This window comes from Pollicipes pollicipes, unplaced genomic scaffold (genome assembly GCF_011947565.3).
Source record: "Pollicipes pollicipes isolate AB1234 unplaced genomic scaffold, Ppol_2.1 Scaffold_3447;HRSCAF=4054_pilon_pilon_pilon, whole genome shotgun sequence".
In the NCBI taxonomy this organism is placed as follows: domain Eukaryota; kingdom Metazoa; phylum Arthropoda; class Thecostraca; order Pollicipedomorpha; family Pollicipedidae; genus Pollicipes; species Pollicipes pollicipes.
Genome location: NW_023596297.1, coordinates 7,407,803 through 7,427,168, shown reverse-complemented (window position 1 = coordinate 7,427,168; position 19,366 = coordinate 7,407,803). Strand labels below are relative to the sequence as shown.

At 48.4% G+C, this 19,366-nt stretch overlaps 1 protein-coding gene across 1 annotated transcript in view; it reads right to left on the bottom strand.

The window, feature by feature from the left end:
• Positions 1-1,373: 1,373 nt before the first annotated feature.
• Positions 1,374-19,366, bottom strand: part of LOC119091488 (sodium-dependent nutrient amino acid transporter 1-like) — a 32,716-nt gene continuing 14,723 nt past the window's right edge. Inside the window, exons 6-13 of the mRNA XM_037214289.1 lie at positions 15,667-15,818; positions 12,517-12,635; positions 11,796-11,899; positions 11,391-11,580; positions 10,253-10,429; positions 8,153-8,429; positions 4,902-4,996; positions 1,374-4,136 (exon numbers count right to left, since the gene is read on the bottom strand). Coding sequence (XP_037070184.1) covers positions 3,768-4,136; positions 4,902-4,996; positions 8,153-8,429; positions 10,253-10,429; positions 11,391-11,580; positions 11,796-11,899; positions 12,517-12,635; positions 15,667-15,818 — 1,483 coding nt within the window. The 3' untranslated portion in view covers positions 1,374-3,767. The remainder of the gene's footprint in view (positions 4,137-4,901; positions 4,997-8,152; positions 8,430-10,252; positions 10,430-11,390; positions 11,581-11,795; positions 11,900-12,516; positions 12,636-15,666; positions 15,819-19,366) is intronic.

Here is a 19,366-nt window from a genome sequence, read left to right as displayed (position 1 = left end):
TGGAGAGTTATCCTCCTTTGGATAACCTCCGCCCGGCATATTACCCTCCGACCTCCCCGACCATTTACTTCATCTCCACCTTTGGGTCGCCAGGAGCCCAGTGTCGTTCACTCTGCTTGTTTGGCATGACGCCAGGTTTAATACAAATCATTTATCCTCCCCCCATATAGTCTGATCTTCCAAACCATCAGCTGATGGAGCAGGCATTCGCAAAACAAAACAAAACATTGTCCTCCTTCAGCCGTCTGGCAGGGTACCGCTCTATGGACTGGTACAGGTGTCAGTCTAGCCATTCTCTTACTTATCGCTAGGCAGTGGACACAGAAGTGTGAAGCGATTCTGTCGCGTGCCGCACGGAGACTGGCTCACCTATAAAGGGATCCAGAAACCGTATAAGGCCTGCGCGGACTCATCAGAAGGCGTCGACATGCTCACTAGCGCGGCGGCTGCACCTGGACGGGGGTGGGGGGGGGGGAGGGTGGGAGGGTGGGTGGGGGGGTGGGGGAGGTGCCAGTGGTGTCTCCTGCTGCTTAAAGGCGCCGACGCCAGGAACATTGCCACAATCGAGCTTGGGGTTTAGCCTAAGCTGCATTCTTGCAGGATGGTTTTAGGCCAGTCTTAATTCTAGAAAACTCATGCCGCTTGCTCCCTAGCAAAGGAGTGATCTGTTCGTGGCGCATGCACTGGCGGCATAGGCATCTCGTGAGTCGTGGGTAATTAAGATTCCATGATCAAGGTGAAGTGCAGGCGTGGAGTGGAGTGCCTTCCGATTTCCTGGTTTTTGCTGTTATTGTTTCAGTGGCTCCTGAGCAAGTTAACGTGACGCTTTTTCGTGCAGCCATTATACATGCGTGGCACCCGCTGACCGCACTGCGCTTTGAATTTATGGCGTCTGCTGGAATTTAAGCGTCGAAACTCGCGCTAAAAATACAATATTTTCTGAGAAAAGTGCGCTTGTTGTGGGGCAGTGACTACTAAGAGTAAGTTCGTTCCGACGCTGTCATGAACATAGAAAAGTCTATAGTAAATGATGGTTTTCATTTGGTGACCCAAAATGTCACACTGCTCGATGTCAAACTATCCCTACGTAATCTAAAAAGGTTTGTTTTTCTGGCGTATCATCGCAGTTGTTTCATACTTCCCATAATACACCGGAAATATCAATCCGAGGGCACATTGGCCACGCGTGGCTCGGGAAGAAGCCGCCGTTCTAAAGCAGGAACACAGGTTGAAGATAGTTGTGTGTTGGGACCTGGTCACACTTATTGGTATCTCAGTGATCACAACTAATAGATGTTGTGTGATTAAAAAGAAAACTAACACGACCAATGCCACAAAAGACTACGTAGATTCAAGGCATATGCGATGCGATATTTTCTCGACAACATGCAACACCAGCACGTTTTCCAGATAACAGAGGATCCACCAAGGAGATTGCAGAAGAAAAGAAAAGCGGCTTCACCTCTCGTCTTGCCCGGCAACAGCATTAAGTTAATGCTATGTTGCGGACTTTGGACTCCTCTGTTTGGCTTTCCCCTTCCCTTGCATCAGCCAAGCCTCCTTCTTCAGCTACGTTTCCCAGAAACCGCGATTTTTTCTCTTCCACACCCGATTAAACATAGAACTTACGCGGGGCATTTCAAATGAGCTGAATTCTCCACCAGGTTCTAGGCTTCCTTCAACCGGCACATCCATCATGACAGTTTCAATGCCTATTCTTCCCAATCTTCATCATCACACAAAACTAGGCGCGTAATGTGCCTGAATCACGGTTAAAGAGCGCACGTGACCGAGGAGAGCAACGGTATAACGCTTTTTTGTTCTTCCACTAGCTTGTTGAAAGGCATGTTTCCCTCACACCGGTCAACATATACATAGCCTGCGTCACAGTGCGATCGGGAATCAGGAAACATTACAGGATCATGGTTTAACATACGTCACAATATAATGGAAACAAGGCAAAATATCCCGGCAATTTGTCACAGCATCAGCTTAACACTTAAACATTACGATGGAGATAACCTTGTCACTTTCCTACTTACGTCAAAGCTCTTTCTTCAGTTATGTAGTGAACATTCTTTTATTGACGTTCGCCATCCTTTCGTTTACATCTCTAATTGAATGTACAGATCACTACTTATCAGTCCTGCTTCACTTTGTACCTGCGCATAACACGTACCATGATCACATTCGGGAATCCTGCTGCGCGACCAAGCGGTATTGTAGGAAGGCGCGTGCAGTATAGTGTGTAACGCGCGCTTTCGGCACAGAGAACACCAATTTTCCTGTTGTCATCATGTTGAGTTGCACTGGTCCAGTTAAACGATACACAAGCATTACAAAAGTGTCACTCAGTTCAAACATGCATCCGTCTCAGCACACAAAAATTGTCAGCACATTCAACTTCACTGTCGAGGACTCATTTTTACATTAATTAGTATTTTCAAACACTCTGGTCCAAGACGTGATCGTCTATGCCGTTGTGTTGCCTTGTCAGCTTGGAAAATGTTTGCTTACTCAGCCCAGTTACGACAATAGTGACACGAACGACGGCACCACAGATGCATATGAATGCTGATACATTTTAAACGGATATGTAGTAAGACACCAGTTCTTATGATAAGGTGTTTTGCGATAGCGTTGCATCCATTTCACATCAGAGATTGAATGGCGACTATTAGCCATGTTCACGACGGATTGATGTGCTGGAAAGTTGCAAAATGTTGCTATGAACTTTTATTATGTACTAAATACCTTGACGAGGAAATAATTGTGTTCATGCCATTTCATTGACATGTAATAGCTAAGTTACGTGTGAAAGCAACTAAAATAAGGTTAGTGACATAAAACGAGTTTTTAAAAAATAAATTTGTTGTCTTTAGTCTATGCATTTAGTTCGCGCAAATTCTAGGGCGAACACCGGGAATGGCAATCGACCGTGTGAATTGGTCGGGGACGTGTGCTGAGTGCGACATTATTGTCAACATCGGTTCTGCGTGGAGCAGGGCGGGCTTGAAGGATCATTTCACTCAAGCATCATTCGTCGTGAATCATGCTTACTCATGTAGGCTTTGCAAGTACTGCATATCTAAGGAAATGGACACGGCAGGATATTGGAGTTTGTTTTGTCGCGCCTGCGTCAGACATGTCACCGAATGTTCAACCTAAGACGTTCTGTAGAATAAGATCTGGCATCATTCCCGACAATAAACGTATGATCTTGCTTAGAGTCCGTCACTAGAAGTGTTATCAAAATATAGTCTGCCAACCTGTTTCTTATGATTATACGAAATATTTGTAGCCAGTGATCGCTGATGATAGTTGTGTCGTCAGGAAATATCGCCGAAAAGGTTTCAAAAAGCTTTTAAAAGTATCGTACTGTAAATCTTCGTCATGACGGCTTATGCTATTTGCTAATGATCATGATGATCAATCTCAGACCAGGTTCACAGCGCAGACCCATCTTTCACAGCGCAGTGATATTGCTGGAGTGGAGGGATTGATTAAATGATTGCAATTTCCAGGGCCTCCCATAACTGCATACTGACCGACTGCCTGTCACTGCATTCTTGTACACTCGGCCAGACATTCATACCGCCGTCCGCTCCACATGCACCCGCCAGGACAAGTATGGATCAAGTCGGTGGTACCGCTGCCAGCGTCACTGGCGTGAAGTTGCGTGTTTTCCCCCACGTCGACTCCCAGCTGTCAGTACCTTGGTCAGCACTAGACACTACCCCTGCAGGGCCAGGTAGAGACTGACTGGCTTAAACCTGGCTGCCATCTGCCGGTGGTCTCGGTGAACTCGCGCTGCGCTCCACCGCCGATCGGTGGCGGTGGCGGCGCGGTTCCAGCGCGCCCGGCGCGTGCGACACCGTGCGCCTGTAGGGGCGGCCCGTTGACGACATGGTGCGCTGGAAGGTGTGTCCCCCGGACATGGTGCGCCGGTAGGAGACGCGGCCGTCCGGACGCCGGCAGCTGGGCCGGCGCGGCTGCAGCTCCGGCCGGCGGGGCCGGCTGCGCGCCTCGGCTCCCTGCAGCGGGTCCTGCCGGCCAGAGGCCGCCAGCCACTCCTTGCGGTGCTCCTTCTCTGCTGGTCCCCAGTCGGCGTTCGGTTTGAACGTTGAGATGATCCGCTGGGGGCGGAGGGTTGGGTCACGTCAAAGCTTTTCTTTTCTTGCCAGGTCGAGGTCAAAGCAGACTTTTCCACGGACGTGGGTTTGGTTTTGCTGTATCACGTCTTTTGCGTAATGCTGTGTAACTGGTATGTTTCCAAACATGACATGATGTGCTTCAAGCAACGATCGCAAAGCTGGACAATTGTATTTATTTGGACAAAGCTGGACAATGCAAACCAGACAATTAATTCCATTTCAGGCCATATTTTTGTAATATCTATTACCCATGTTTAGCTTCTTATATCATGTACCACAAACTGTGATTGGTGTTGGAGTCTTGTACTGCCTGAAAAAAAATTGATCGACAGCCAATTAATGTCTGTTTCATCCAGAAACGGTGCTCACGAATGCCAGACATAAATGACTTGACGATTATACTATTCTTGCCCTTGTACGCCGCATGGCCAATGGGGTAGTAGTATTTAGATGACGTCTCCGTGGCGTCATCCACATCTGAGTGACCTTGAAGTAGTCTGCATGAAAATTCTGCACATCTTCGGGGGTAGATGCCTCAGAAACTACGGGGTTTACATCTTAAATTGCGTATGGCTGTGAGCTGTACCAAATGATCTTTAAGACGGCTATTTCAGTTCAAAACCTACTGCAACTGTGGAACAAAGACAAAGGGGCAAACCAGGCAACTGTCGAAACATAACTGATGGTAGCCTGAAAATAAGACAACTCTCACGAGCAATCGATATCCTTAACCGGCACAAGACTTACCTCAAACCAGGTGGTTCCCTTGGCCTTGTAGACGGCGTACACAAAGCAGATGGGTACAGTGGCAAAGGCGACCAGAATCAGGAGCCAGCCGCAAACTGACGGGAGGTCACGCATAATCAGTCACATTGCCTGGGTACGTGGTGCCTGACATTTACATGAAATGAATACAACAAGTGCCGCAGTGGACGGAACCATAATTTTGGCTACTTCAAGCATTTTCAATAGTAACGACATAGCATGGGCACTTCAACACAAGTGGCTCGTAATGATCATCACGCATTAAAATGTCAAGTTTGATGCCGTGCTCTTTCCTGTCATCCTGCTTACCAGCACTTCGTGGCACTGTACCATCACATCGTTGCATCGTACTTACACAGTGCCGTTATCTTATTGTAAATACACATAATATGAACAAACTTAACCTGCGCCCGGCCGGGGGTCTGAAATACGCGCGCCGGGCCTGCGGGAAGCTGACTTCCCCGCTCCCTGGAATCCCTACCTTCCAGACGTCGTGCGAGCAAAACAAATACCGTTGTGAAGGTCTCGTCATATCACGAAGAATGAAACCAAGTTTTGATCTTAGGTCACCAGAGGTCACGGAATGAGAAAAAGGTTGTTCTGATAGATGCAGTTAAAACATAGGTTAACACGTCACGACGGATAATGTGCGCACAAAAGTAAGCGTTAAGACTGTGTGCGTAACTGACCGTATCTGTCAGACTGTGTGACTGCATAAGCGTTATGCGTACATTCCCACCATTTTGGTTCCACCAAAAGGGTCAGGTCAGGTCAAGTTACCGTTCAAAATTGGTCTACCAGGAGCCTACAGCAATTATATTTTTTTGTTTTCTTTCACGATTTGCTTCTGACTAAATTTATTTTATTGGGTACAGCTGTAGGACAAAGGTATCCCAAACACAAACAGGCGAGTTAAGGCTGACCTGCAGGCCGTTTAAGTTTAACTTAGGTCACAATCCAACTGAGATAATTAGAGTGCTAACCGGGTCTAAGTGAGGTGCACAATGCCTTTCTGTGGTTAAAAATAGTGTGCTGTACATCTACATGTACTCAAGATCGTCAAGTTCTTGCACACCTTATACAAAGTCCCTCCCACGCTTGGCAATGCCTTTGTAACAAACTGAGAATTTGGCACCTTGGTACATTAAATTATACGTCAGCAGCTCCACAAACACCATATAGAGGGAGTTACACGCGTCGCACTTGTTCATCTAGTCTCTCCGCTACTGACAGCAGGGGTCATTGACGTTGTATGACCTCATATGACCTTGCATGTCTTCACATAGCCCATTGTGACCTCATCATGCACTGAGATAATATTATAGCATGTTTTCAGTAGGATATTTGAATTCCGCGTCCAAAGCTATCTGTTAAAACTGCCTATTTTTGGCTCAGCATGTGTTTTACAGGAAGCACCCATAGAGGTAGGTCATGACCTACGCCAATGTCATGTACTCTGTTGTCCGATGGTTGTGCATGTAGATAGTGTTTTTTCCTCATATACAAACACGAAAATTGCACAAAAATGTGTAAAAACTTACATTATTCACAAAAATAGCTAATATTTATCTCACATCAGGTCACTGACCTCGGCTGTTTCGAAAAATCTGAGATAAACAAACTGTGGGTACTATCATGTTCCATTACCGAAGCAAGTGCACGCAATGGCAAAGAATGCGCAAAAACGTTATGTGTGGTCAAATATTTTAGAAGTTAGCCTCTTTGGCCTGATTTAGGTCACTAGACTTTGCAGATCAAAACTTCAGATTTTCAAAACGATTTCAAATTGATTGATAAATAGGTGCTGAAAATTTAGTGTTGCTCCGTGCGATTATTTCTGAGCTGTGCTCGAAAAACCGGCATCCATTGCGCTTCGGCGTAATTTGGGATGAATATAGGATAATTAGCCTCTCTTTAACGTTTTTACAATAAAGTCACTTAGGTTGTTAAGTGCGTTTGCGAGGAGTATTATTCACATGGATAAAACAGCAGTAATAGCCTTATTCCTTGGAGAAAAACCAGGAGTTTGGAGATACAGATGCGCTGATATTTCGGCAACATGCGTGTATCAAAACGAACAGCAGAAGTGAATGGAAAATTGCCTGCTGATGGTTCTACTCTATTTTTCAGGTTTTTTTAAACAGCGAGCCACAATTCTTACAAGACACCAACATTCAGTGGATTAAACAAGGAGCCATTGCCAGCCATTACTATGATGCAGTGCATATCTAGTTGTGAATTAGAGTAAAATACGTGTACCATAAGACTACTATTACTACTGCTTTTCTACGTTTTCCAGTAAAAGCACATTGGCTGTGACTCGTTGTTGGGACATTCCTACCTTTGGAGTACCGTGAAGTAGCGCACCAGAAGAGGACGACAGTTCGAGCGATTATTCCATCTAATTCTAGCCTCTACGCGTGTCACCCCAGGACACCTTAAGTTGATTACGGAATGGAGCCCAGTCAAAGTCAGACCATGTTAGCTGAAGAACGACTAGCGGCTAGCTGCACCCAACACAAATACTCAAACACTGCACAAGGCACTCGCCAAGCCTGAGCGGGCGGTAGCTGGTTGAGGGAAGCACATGGTGTAGCAGATGCAGGCGTTCACACTCCACTCCTCCGCTTGGCAGGTGCGCCAGAGCAGGGGGCGCCACCTTCCTTGTGTTTGTGTGATGGTGATCCACTTGCTTCATCTTCTGCCCACGTCACGTGACTTACCGACAACTTTCCCTTCCTCCGTAAATGCAGTTTGTCACCGAAAGCTAGAACAGTCCCCAGTCTCTTTCTCAACACGCCTCTGCGCTCTTCAAATTTCCTGCCATCTACGGGCGAGTGGTGGTGGGATGCAAATAAAGGCTTTTAATATTGCTGACGATCTTTGTAATTCAGTGCCAGCAGTTTCATATCCCATTGTTTGTGCTGAGAAGATGATATTTATCAGGATCGGCACAGCGTTAAGCGGGAGCGCAAGAAAGATGGTCAGTGAGGTGGAGCCGTGTTCCATGCAGTCAGTATCATTGTTTCGCAGGCCGTAAGTGTGGAGCGAAGCGAGGCGAGACAGCGCGGACCAAGCTTTGGGTCAACATCAGATCTCGCAGCAAAAGAACCTAGCAGGAACAAGCTGGCATGGCCCGGCGACTACGGGCACGGTAGCGGACCACGAGGGCTGATCCGATGCACGTATTAGCTGCCGACCAGAGCTCGTAGGCTGCCGTGCTGTTTACTCACTTATGGCGATGGGAGGATAGCCGACTTGGCCATACTTGAGCGGCTTGATAGTAGCCAACGAGTAGATGAAGATCCCGAGCAGAGCGAGTGGAATGAAGATGGCCCAGCAGAACTTCCAGTACCAGTTGGGTCTCGTTCCCACCATAAACTCCAGGTCATCGCAGAAGTTTTTGATACCATACACCCACTGTATGGCCATCACTTCTATCGTGGCCAGGATGAAAATGATGAATCCTCCACCGAAGTAGTCAACCAGGGTCAAAACAAACTGGCCACCCTGCAATGGTGACACGGAGAAAGTGTAAGCAGGAAGAATAGGCAGAGGTTTATTCAATAAATGCTGGCAGTGGCAGCATATATTGAGCAGTGACATTGAGGAAGTACATGCTTAGCATATTGCATTTTAAGCTGTTATTTTCCCTGTTTTGCATTTTTAGTGTAGCAGGTGCATACCACGACACATATTGCGTTATACCAGTGTAGCAGGTACATACCACGACACATATTACGTTATACTAATACTTTAAAGCACATCTTAATTCATCGCTGATCATGACCTTTAACCAACCTTATAACGAGGCTCGTAGAAAGACGCGTATTCAAAACACTCATGCATGCACAGGCGTGCAAACTTCTAAACCATCAACTATATATATAAACATATATATATATATATATATATATATATATATATATATATATATATATATATATGTACGGCTTAAAGGGATTGCCTGCCCCAGATTTGAAGATATTTAAGCCAACATCAGACATGTTGAAATGAGCTCACTTCTAACTTACAGTGAAAATTGCTCCAGGCACTACAAAGTCTTGGTCGAACTCATATGGTCCTCAACACGACGTTGTTTGATTACGTCATCGTGCTTTGCACAACATTGATTAAGGGCCAGTTGACGGCCATTATATCTGAAAATTATGCTCACGAATGTCAAATATGAACGACTCAAAAATCATATTTGTCTTGGCCTTGATTACCTGCATGGTCAACGTAATAGCAGAAATTGATTGACAGAATTATGACGTCATGGTTGCCTGGGTGGCCTTGAAATAGCCTCTTCGAAATAGTGTGCACATCTTCGCGGGGGTGTCGTCCAGGAAACTAGACAGTTTTCGGTCTCAAGAAGGACAGGGCAGCTGACTGCAACGCATGACCTTCCAGATGGCAAATTTCAGTTCAAAACGCCAAACAAATGTGGTACACTCCCTTTACCGAAACTGACAACTTGATACGCCCTCTAATCCACTGAGCTTCTTACGACAAGAACAGAAACAACATCAGTTTGCAGCCCGGCATTTAATCCAAATCATAGCCGCGTGGCGAGCATTCGAATGCCATCTAAGAATATCATCTGTCTCGAATGACATGACGACTTAAAACACCGCACAGCAGACTGAAACGTTCTTCGCATGGCGCTGAGGTTAGCCACGTTTCTTACGAATAGAAATAAGCTTAGTTCTTTGGTAGCTTATATCGTTTAGCATGTGAAGTGAGCCTCGATTGAAAAATCTGTGAAATGCGCTGAGACGTCAGTACTGATATAGTTTAGTTTGCAGTACATTTACGTTACCTGCTAAGAACTTTTCTGATTAGGGCTCTTGTGTTAAGAGGCATATTGCGGCTCAGCTTGATCACACAGCAAAACGTTGATGTTTCGGCATGTGCTCTACACAACCTTACGCTAGTCAGTAAAGGTCAATGCTAGGCGTTTCATCTGACTGGCGAGGTATATTGTAATTTGCTTCGAGTTTTGCAATGTTGCCACCAAATAGCTTACAAAAGTTTTCATTTTTGTCACCGCTCACACCGTGTTAATCGGTATTTTTTTTAATAGGCAGAGCAGGGCTCTCACATTGCGGCACCAGGCGATAGCACCGGCAGCCTAGCTTTTTAACAGGCGGAGCACGGCTCTGACATTACGGCACCAGGCGACAGCACCGGCAGCCTAGCTTTTTAATGGGCGGAGCACGGCTCTGACATTACGGCACCAGGCGACAGCACCGGCGGACTACCTTTTTAAGAGGCGGAGCAGGGCTCTCACATTACGGCACCAGGCGACAGCACCGGCGGCCTAGGCTCACCGGCGTGATATACACCAGGCCGAGGAGAAACCCGCAGATGGAGACGCCTGCTGCCACCTGCCACTGCTTCAGGCGCGGGAACTCCTCCCTGATGATGGTGATGATGCAGCCCGTGAGAGCCGTGGCCGAGCCCACGCCCAGCGTGAACAGCATCAAGAAGAACATCACGGCGAACAGCTGCGGAAAGACAGCAGCGGCGGTGATCGCGGCAATGCGGTTGCCGCCGAGCGGCGCCGGTCATCCCCAGCGATTTGCTGCCAGATGGCGGATTAGTCATCGACACATTCGACATCGGAAGGCATGAAAGCAATAGCGCCACTACATCTGGTCTGCGTTCGCCATTACCAACAGCTGTCCACAAGTTCCACCCATGACGTCAGAAGTATGTGCGTCACAACAGCTCCTGTGGCTTGGTGGTTAGTCGCCTTATGTATGACGTGGGTACTTGCGACGTCATAGGTAGCAACTCAAGCAGGTACTTTGCCAATGAGGAACGCGGCCCTGGTGGAAAGCGAGAGCGGAGGGAATGAGGAACGCGGCCCTGGTGAAAACCGAGAGCAGAGGGAATGACTGGACGAGAAGTCATCGTCCCATCCCGCCGTCCTCGTGTCTGACGGAGATATGCTGCACCCGTAACCCGGGAGCACCTCGTGCCATTCCCAGGACGTGCGCATCGCGTGACCCCAAAGACATGGGGAGTCACCGGACGACCGCAGTTGGCAGTTTGACATCTTCGGCTTCGGACAGGCGGAGTGTCGCTGCGCCGAACGACATATTCAGATGAAAAGGGTTCTTTAGTTTATGAACCGTGCTGGCATGTTTACGTTGTGGCTTTGTTGGAACTAACCGAACTAACCGGAGCTAAACGATTGTGATCCTTCAACTGGCCTAGCCTTGACCTATCCGTGACTCCGTGGATTGACTCAAGCGTGACTCACTTGACTCGTTCACGTGACTGGACGTTACTCCGTAACCTCCATCTTGACCAAGCCGTGACCCCTGACCTGATCCAACCTTGACCAGGCCGTGACTCTAAGCCAACTGAATCTTGATCAAGTCCTGATCCAATTATGTCACATTTTTTGTTATGTTATGAAATGTTATGTTATGACACATTATGTCAACTTTTTGTCCTAACCTGCGGCACGCCAGGAAAGAAAGCCAGCGCCTGCGGGTACGAGACGAAGGCGAGGGCCGTGCCGCCGCCCTTGATGACCTGGTCCACGGTGGTGTCCAGCTCGTGGGCCAGGTTGCCCAGGATAGCAAAGATGGTGAAGCCGGCTAGCAGCGAGGTCAGCATGTCCGCAATGCTGATGATGGCAGCGTCCCTGTGGCACATCAACCAGATCATCAGTGTACCCCGTCTTTGTCCAAACTCATGGGTTCCCTTCGGTCGAATTACGCAGTTCTTGTCACGTAATGCCCTTTCATAAAAGTATGCGTATCAATAGCTTGAACATTTGATGTCTAGCGTTCCCCCAGATACATGCTATTGGAATTTCACATCTGAGATTCATCACACTGAATGTCAGCTGCACCGTGCCTTGCCACCGGGTCTTCGAAGTCGTTGTAGCTGGAGTACATGATGAGCGAGCCGAACCCCACCGACAGCGAGAAGAAGGACTGCGTCACCGCCGCGTACCACACCTGCAACGGCAGCGGCGCTCAGACCTCTCCAGGCTGCACCGACTGGGTTCACACTTACGCGTATTAGCAAGGCAACAGTTATCCGCAAAGAAATGCAATGCAAAGCCGTGTGATGCAACAGTCTGCAGTGCAATGATGTACATAAAATGACTTGCTTACATCGGCAGCTGTTCACTGAATTGGATTTTGTCGTCACGTTCCCTGAGTTTTCGGGACTGGAGCAGGTAATACTTATAGCACAGCCCTCAAATGCGGCTAACCGTGTATGTCGGGATAGTCCCGGAGGACCGTGACAATATGTCAATCGATTCCACCGCAAAATACTGGGCTTATAGTCCAGTACTTTCCATGTACGATCAGCGCGATCTATGCAGTCTAAAAGGCAAGCGTTGAACAAACTATGCGCTATGGTGGCCCAGCAGATAGGCCTCGGATATAGCGATATTTTAACGGATCGAGTCAGTACACATTTTGGCGTGCGGCCGGCAGTCCGACGGTCGCGAGCTGAGACCGAGCGCGTGACGTCACCAGTGGCCGACCGACACCAGGCATGACCAGGGCACCAGACCCATCGCATTTCCTACACCTTGCTGTTCTCACAGTCCGTCGTCACTTACGTCAGCATTGAGTAGCTGCTCCCATTGGGGGGTGATGTAGAACAAGATTCCATCCACGGCGCCGGGCAGTGTGACGCCTCGTATCAGTAGCGTGAAGAGAACCACGTACGGGAAGATAGCTGCCAGACATCCACGGAAGCGGGAGTCAGCGCACTAGTGCTGCGCAGGGGTGCATCGCGCGGCTGCCTCGCCTGACACAGCACGACTGCCTCGCCCGACACAGCAGGACTGCCTCGCCAGACACAGCGTGGCTGCCTCGCCAGACACAGCACGACTGCCTCGCCCGACACAGCACGACTGCCTCGCCAGACACAGCGTGGCTGCCTCGCCAGACACAGCACGACTGCCTCACCCGACACAGCACGACTGCCTCGCCCGACACAGCACGACTGCTTCGCCCGACACAGCACGACTGCCTCGCCCGACACAGCAGGACTGCCTCGCCCGATACAGCATGGCTGCCTCACCCGACACAGCATGACTGCCTCGCCCGACACAGCACGTCTGCCTCGCTATACACAGCACGACTGCCTCGCCCAACACAGCATGGCTGCCTTACCCGACACAGCATGGCTGCCTCGCCCGACACCGCACGGCTGCTTTGCCCGACACAGCATGGCTGCATAGCCTGGCACAGCATGGCTGCATAGCCCGGCACAGCATGGCTGCATCGCCCGACACAGCACGACTGCCTCGCCCGACGCAGCATTGCTGCACCGTAGCATTGCCGCGACGAAGCGCGGATGGAGCGTTTAAGAGTGACGTCATGGCGGGGTTATGAGGCAGAACGTGACTGAATTCGCATAAACGGAACATGCATGGGGTGATGGGAACTAGAAAATGGGTACCATTGAAATCAGCCGATCAATATTTATCAGCATCGCAGAAATAACGCAGAATATCGTAAGTGCTATGCTAGGTGTGGTGTGAGATGAACGAAGTGATGGCACACTTTGTTGATGGCGTCTTCATAAAAAGAAACCTAAGCAAATGTAGCTTGCCATGTTTTGGAACCAATGTAAGAACGTTTCGTCAATGTTTTGGAATTTCCCTTTTTGAATTTATTTACTTATGTACAGCGCTCGCAAGCCAATTCCCAAACAGCAATTATTAAGATTCGGGTTACTATTGGCCTACCGCAAGCAAATTCAGACGAATAAGTGGCTGGTGAGACTGGAAGGGTTTCCGTTTACAGTGACTGTGATAAAAAATCGCAAAAGCGCAATGTTTGATGGGCGCTAGTAATAAAGAACTGAACTTTACGCCTGCCTAGCTGCCTTAGAACTTTACGCCTGTCATGTTCACTTATGAACAACGTTCGCAAGCCAATGCCCAAACAGGCGATGATTGTGATTTGGGTTACAATTGGCTTACCGCAAGCAAATTGAGACGACTGACTGAGCCGCATGAGCATGAAGGTCAGTTGAGCTATAACCATTTATTAAGAAGTTTAGCAGAAAACCTACGGTGATGCATGAAAAACCGGCACAAAAATAATTTGATCACCTTTTATAATGTTCCCAGCGTCCCTGCACCGGACATCCCAAAGTATTTTCTATAAATTACGTTTGCTGGGACGCAGGCTGCCTATGCATCGCAGTCCGTCTTGCAATGCTTTTTGGATTTAGAGGTAAAAATTGCAATCCGAAATGACGAAGTTCGTGAGGCTCAGGGTGTTTGAGGTGGTGCGTGTCGGCTCCTTTCTTTGGCTTTGAGCTCTCCACGGAAATGATCCTAAGTTGTTAAGAGCGAAGCATGTAGACGAAATATCACATCTATCTCTCAGTTCTCCTGTTCATTCCACGACGTATGAGGAATGACATTAAGTTCATGTAGAGAGCCAGAGCACTGACACTGCAGTAGACCCCTCCGTATTGTGTATAACCACGTTACCTGTATTCAGGATATGTGGGAGGCAAAACTGATGTGTGGGTGGCATTGCTTCATTTCCCGTGTTCTGCACCTACGCATATACCTCCCATCAACCCGTGTCCTACACCTACAACACCTGTGACGTTTTGTGCAATCGTCAATATGGGAGCTTAGGTCTCTTTCAAGTCCATTTCAGGCGATTACGACTAAAACGAATTATTTTACCGATTCGTTAAAAATCTCGTTACAGCTCGTTTCAGTCCGTTCCCAGTGTGTCGAAGACGGTCCAGCACTGGGTAAAATAAAATCCGAAATTTGGACGTTTGGTGATAACTGGAGAATTACTCATCATCCAACGAAACAAAATCCCAGAGCAGTGTCTGGGTGATGATCTAAATGCTGGCTGGGTCATGTTAGCCGCAGTTCAAATAGCTCAGGGTCAACGACACCATCAGTAGGAAACCTACATTGGTGGCCATCTCAGACAACAGTACTGAATAACAAAATTATCAAAATTTCTAGTCAGGTGACGATAAACAACCGGGGAAAACATGCCATGTTGCCATGTTTTACCACGTAAAACATGGCGAGCTTGTAACGTAAGTGTTCCAGTTGGGAGTCGGACGAAATCAACATGAGCCACGGTCAATGGCATATGAAGTAAATGGTAAACTGGGCACGTTGAGGGGTCTAAATCCCTGGCGCAGCTCATTCTGATAACGAGTGATGTTTCCCAGATGTCAACGCACACGTCTGGAGACGTAAACGTACGTCGTGTTCCGGATCCTTCACATATTGTCCATGCCCGTCGTGTCTTTCCCGGAACGGCAGCGCCAGTTTCCGGCCGCTAAGAATTCAAACGGAAGTATTGCATCAAAATGCCTCTTTAATCATTCAAGTAGCTCGTCAAAACACTTGTAAATCTACTGTTGCAAAAGGCAAGAACTTTTCTTGATGACTAGCGGCGCCCGGCTGCCCGCACTTTTGTAAGTGTTACCGAAGCAGGATATAAGCATTAATTAGCGGGATTCAGTAAGTAGTGGGTTTAGTGTATGCATCGATCTGCACAAGTATTATCAAAACAGTATATAAGCATGGTTAAGTGTGATTATATTAGTGACGAGTTTAGTGCATGTGTCGATCGCACAACTTTATTTTGGGACAATGTTACACATGCCAACGCAATGGGTACCGTTGTGTCATGTGTCATGTGTGTCATGTGTCATGCCAACGCAATGTGTACCGTTGAGACCATCTAGTAAAATGCACCTGCCTTACCTGTGAAATATGCTACTTTGCCCGAGCTTTGCACGCCCTTGGCCAACGTGAGGAAGAGCACCACCCAGGAGAAGAGAAGACAGAGCGTCAGGCGCCACTCGGGTACTCCGATCCCGTTGTCGATGTTTGGAAGCTCCTGAAGTACGTTGAGTCTGACGACAGAGACAATGTGCGCTTGATTATGCACTTCACGGATAAGGATTTACAAGCGTCATGCTTAATGCTATCTTCTGTGACATATTTCTTATCAAGTCAGGCAAGATCCATACCCACCCATTGCACAGAGCCTGCACCTCAAAGATAATTGATTGGTTCAAATGGGCACTCGCGACATTTGACCCACTGGTGCGATTGTTTTTCTCCGCGGAAAGCGAGCTAGCTGTCATTGAAAACGTGACTGACGGTGGGAGATTATGGTGAAGATGCATCTGTGATTCTGCAGATCACGGGTGTCTGACACTTGGCGAAGTCATCTCACATTAACGCGAGACGGCACACGGCAGACCGCACCCTAGCGATAGGGTAACCAGCGTGAGAGAGAGAGAGAGAGAGAGAGAGAGAGAGAGAGAGAGAGAGAGAGAGAGAGAGAGAGAGAGAGAGAGAGAGAGAGAGGGAGAGAGAGGGGAAGGGAAAGAGAGGGAGAGAGAGAGTGAGGGAGAAAGAAAGAGAAGATAAAGATAGATAAAAGTTTTTGCACACACACACACACACATACGTGTAATATATATATATATATATATATATATATATATATATATATATATATATATATATATATATATATATATGTATTTATTTATATATTTATATTTATATTTATATTCATATTTGTATATGTATATATAATATCTCTCTCTCTCCCTCTCTCTCTCTCTCTCTCTCTCTCTCTCTCACTCTCTCTCTCTCTCTCTCTCTCTCTCTCTCTCTCTCTCTAAAACCTCAGCCAAAATAAACCAATTCGGCAAGCAGATGCTCAAAATGTTTATAATATAATCTTTCTCCCCTTGTGGTAGGCGTCACCTCCCACCAGCGTCACGTGCGCTCATGTCTGAAGGTATTTTGCCACCAACTGCCTTCTGGCAGCGACCCAATAACCGCTGTTGGCCCTAGGGCAACCCACCACTGATGGCTGTTTACTCTTGTGCCGCCCAGCCTCATCCATCACCACAGGACGTGTTTCATATCCCAGTGACCATTTTGACAGGCGTTTTCAGCCCATTTGTGCAGGAATTTACCTAGTAAATAATTTACGAAATGCAGATTGCCATATGTTGTACAGGAGGATATACGTCTCATAAAATAGATGCTTCCACATGCTACTAAAGTGGACGCCGCTGTTTTACAGCACGGGTGTAACTCATCAGGCCTGTGTGTGACATTTAACCACTTTATGGTTGCTTTTATGACGTGTCTTGAGTGTTGTTTTAATCGTTAACTTTGCTCTACCCCAAAGCCCTAATATAGTTACAGAGTGAGATTTTGCGGGAAGACCAACTCCACTTTTCGCCAATTTCTCATTTAAGTTTCCTGACTCGCTATGGTTTGTTTTAGGGGAGAAACTTCACAAACTCTCAGTGGGCTGGAAAATTACCGCCACTAACCCCGCTACTTTGAAACAGATTGGCCCAAGAAAGTGAAATATACGCACCAAAGCAAGCATCGGTGAGCGCACGCACTTGCGCCACCCAAATCCATATCCATGCCTGCATGTACACAAGCGCACGGTATGTCACCGTGCACCAGACGAGGAATTCTTATCACTTTCGTTGTTGTTCATTATTTCTCGTCGGGTTTTCTTTGACACTTAGTCTCATGTGACAGCTCTCTATTCTGTTAATCATTGGCACCACTAGGATTGTCTTTAGAGTCTGTCAGAGTCCATGCAACCGGCTGTAATCGTAATGGACATTAATGTGATCGCCGCAATTTCACGTAAATTTGTGCCTCGTCTCAGTGACTGACGGGAAGCGACATACCCAATCCTGGTTCCAAGATGATTTGGGTTTTGGGGCGCGCCGACTGCCCCGGTCATATGAAGTCATTTGATCCTGGCTCAAAAAGCGACAACGTTTAGCAGTCATGTTGACAGGCGTGTTTTAGTCACGTCTCTGCCAGGGGCGGAGGTTGGACCTGCGACCAACGAGCGGCTTGACCTGATCTAGCGCCGGAGACGCGGTCCTTGAGCGGCGGTTCCGCTGCCGGCGTTGGCTGCCGGACTATGCGCCCAGCCGCCCACCGAGCGGCGTCGGCCGGAGCGTTGCCATGGCGACCGCCGCTGACAAGGCCGCGTGGCGCTCCTGTGTTGCAGAACCAGGCCAGTCAGCCAGGAGCTGACCATTGTCTGATGCTGGCGCTGGTTGCACGATCGAACCAAGTTTACAAACGTATAGAATGCAGTCATCATGGAGCAGATGGCGCAAGCTGTGGCCTCTGAATCCCGCCGCGCTATGGGGTTTTGCGGACAGATTGCTTCGCGTGCGGTGATCGATAAGGCTCAAACAGCGACAGTTGACAGTCCGCCACAGGTCGCCGAACTGGAATGTGATCCACTTCACAGCTGCGTCGCGCCGTCCGTCATGGCTGCCAGACCCACGAGAGGTAGAGAGGTGCTGTGGAGGTAGCTGGCTGAATCACCGCAATCACTTTTTTGCCGGAAATCACACGTCGGAGACAACATTGAGCCGAACTGTAGGAACAGCTATGAGTCAGGATACTGCCTTTACACTATGAGATGTAAGTGCAAATGCACCTAAAACATTCCAATGTCGCCTTTGTTTGCATCCCAAAGGTCTTGAAAGGCTGCAAGACAAGAGCTGCTGAACAGTTGATTTCCTCGCAAATCGCTTTCAGCCCCATGTACGCCCGGACTACCTTCCGAGGGTCAGAGCTGAATAAACCGTCGCCAACCTCACGTTACGGCAGCTCCGCTGTAGAGGATGGCGCGGTCCAGAATGTTTTCCGCGCGCGTTGGTGACGTCACAGTGTACTGCTTCACACTCAGCGACAGTCTATAAATTTGACGGCGTGTCTCAGTACCCGGCCTCTAAATCTCGAGTATGTTAAAGTCACCCACGATGAGAAACGGGCAGACTGGCGGAGAAGATATTCGGCAAGAAGGCAGCGATCGAATCTACGTTACGGTCAGGATCTGACACACGGCAGCAGACAGCCATGATGGCAGGGAAGATGGTCCCCAACTGGATCGCCAGCACCTCGCAGCCGGGCCACAGGTCTCATCGGTGAGCAGGGGACGGGCTTGTCTTCACTGCGCAGGCAATGCTTCCCGCTCTGCTGCTCCTGTCCTTCCGGAACCAGACGTGGCCTGAGAGGCCCAGCTGTAGCTTAGAATTTAGCACGCATGGTCAGAGCCATGTCTCGGTCAGGCCGACAACACCGCAGCCAGCCCGTTCACCACCATGAGAGCGCTGAGTGCATAACTTGTTCTTCAGACTGCAGACGTTCTTCAAAACACTCGTATCGCTCTCCGTGTGCTGGTGCTGGCCTCACATCTATATCTCCAGAGAGAAGGAAACTTGCCAGAAGCCAGCAGCGCCAGGTGGGTGTGATGGGCTTTCGCCGATGCTGCATGACAGACGGGAACAAACCACTGGGTCCGAGCTCTCGCACAGAGGCAGCGGTGCCAACAGCTTCTGATTCTTGTCTCGTGTCATCGCAGAGGCCATCATGTGCCAGAAATACG